The sequence below is a fragment of the Egretta garzetta genome, unplaced genomic scaffold (assembly GCF_000687185.1).
Source record: "Egretta garzetta isolate BGI_Z169 unplaced genomic scaffold, ASM68718v1 scaffold215, whole genome shotgun sequence".
In the NCBI taxonomy this organism is placed as follows: Eukaryota; Metazoa; Chordata; class Aves; order Pelecaniformes; family Ardeidae; genus Egretta; species Egretta garzetta.
The window spans coordinates 7,281,188-7,283,212 of NW_009259719.1; the positions used below are offsets into that span (position 1 = coordinate 7,281,188).

General features: G+C 63.2%; 1 protein-coding gene across 1 annotated transcript in view; it reads right to left on the reverse strand.

Annotated features, from left to right (window-relative positions):
* The window catches only part of HYAL1 (hyaluronidase 1), a 4,067-nt gene extending 2,571 nt beyond the window's left edge, over positions 1 to 1,496 (reverse strand). Inside the window, exons 1-3 of the mRNA XM_009639278.2 lie at positions 547 to 1,496; positions 330 to 419; positions 8 to 238 (exon numbers count right to left, since the gene is read on the reverse strand). Of these exons, the coding sequence (XP_009637573.1) occupies positions 8 to 238; positions 330 to 419; positions 547 to 1,446 (1,221 nt within the window). The 5' untranslated portion in view covers positions 1,447 to 1,496. The remainder of the gene's footprint in view (positions 1 to 7; positions 239 to 329; positions 420 to 546) is intronic.
* Between the last annotated feature and the right edge of the window lie 529 nt (positions 1,497 to 2,025).

Sequence of the window (2,025 nt, forward strand, 5' to 3'; positions counted from 1 at the left end):
GGGAGGCATCATCGATGAACTCCAAGCTCTGCGCCACCAGCCAGGGCCTGCCAGCTTGCAGGTCGATGGCGAAGCGGAAGGGGTCAAGGTGGAGGAAGCCCTTCTTGTTCTCCCGGCGCACACAGCGGCCCCGGCTGGAGCACAGGCTCTGGCTGCACAGATCAGCGCTGGCCGTCACGTTGACGATGTAGTGGCCCAAGGGCCCCTCCACGTAGTCCTTCAGCCTCAGGCACATCTCCTGCAACAGCATGTGGTGTCACAGCCCTGCATGGCCAGGGAATGGGGGGGGTCCCCGCGGGTGGTAGCATGGTGCCACACGCCACACTCACCTTGGAGGTGCTGTAGTTGAGGCTACCCCAGAGAACGATGCCGGCAGCACCCTGAGCCGCGCTTTCCCCGATGGTGTTCATCAGGTCCTCCTGCACCCAAGGGGAGAGGAGAAGTCAGCAGTGCCCAAAGCCCCCATGCTGCCCCAGCAGAGCTAAAGACTACCCAGCACCAACCCATCAGCCCGAGAGGTGCCCACTGTCCCCATGTCCCCATCACCTGGGAGAGGAAGTCAACAGTGCGGTCGAAGGCAATCTGGGAGTAGGGCAGGACGGGGATGCTGCCATTGAGGGTGTTGCGCTGGACGGCAAAGGCCTCGGCGATGCGGTGCCGGACATAGGTGAGTGCCTTGTTGGTGCCATTGAGGCAGGGGGGCAGGTAGATGCTGGGGTAGAGCGCCCGGCTGCTCTCCCAGAGCCACCACAGCTCCTTGTTCCTCTGCCGCTCCACCACTGGGCACGTTCCAGTGTAGGATGGGCTGTTAAAGTCATTGTTGTAGCAGTTGGGGAAGCCGTAGAAACCCCAGTAGCTGTTGGGACGGAGGGTCTTGCCTAGCTGCAGGGTCTTCTCCATGAAGTTGCGGGCGCTATGCTCAAACTCCTGCTTGGCCGTCTTCTTCACCAGCTCGGGGGGCCACTGTGGGTGCTGCTGCCGCACCAGCTCCTCTGACTTCTGCTGGTAGATGTCCATGGAGCCCCAGTTGCGGATCCACAATGGGCGCCACTTCTCCCAGTCAATGACGGCCAGCCCACTGTAGGCAGGGTTGCTCAGGGTGACATGGATGTCCCAGGCAGCCTGGAGGAGGTGGGCCTTCAAGCTGGCATTTTGGGGGAGCCCCCCGTAAACTGGCACCCCCTCAGATGTGTAGTAGGGGAGGAACCCCAGGTCCTTGCTGTAGAAGAGGGTGATGTCCTGTCCCATGAAGGACTGCTGGTCGTTGGCCAACACGTCAAAGACCTCCAGGTTGAGGGTGACATTGTACTTTTCAGCGCAGCGTTCGGTGGGGATGTTCCAGATGGTGACGAAGGGGCGGTTAACAAGGACGGGGCCAGACCCCCCGGTGCAGGCCGAGGGGGGCAGGAGCAGCAGGAGGACCCAGCAGGACCACCCCCATGCCATGGTGCCAGCGGGTGCAGGATGGGTCCTGGAGCTGCTTCGGGAGAGGCAAGACGAGCTGAGACCTGGGCAGACCGCGATGGTTTTATCCCCAGCCCAAACTGGGGCTGGCATTAATCCACACCCCTGTCCCTGAGTGGTGCCAGTTACCAGGGTCACCTCTCCCACCGCCTCACGTGATATTCCCCAAAGTTATCAGCAGCCGGAGCCCAGCACAGTGGCCCGGGAGCGGGGACAGCGGCGTGCCAGCCCCGGTTATTGGCTGGCGGCAGCGGGCCCAGCTGGGGAGGAATGCGCAGAGTCAACATCCAGTGCCTGGCCAGCGATGAGCTGGGCTGGAAAGACAAACAGACACGGGTGGGGTGCGGGGGAGGTCAAGGTCATGGTGACGGACATGGGCTGGGCTGGGCAGGCGCCATGAGACGGCAGGAGGAGGGCACTGCTGGGAGGAAGCTCACAGCATCCGGCAGGGCCTGGCAGGACACAGCCCTGGGAACGGTGGTGGCACAAGAGCTCAGTCTGAGGCCACGCACGCGTGGGGACAGCAACCACGGGAGGGCTGCGCCGGGGACCACGCAGAGC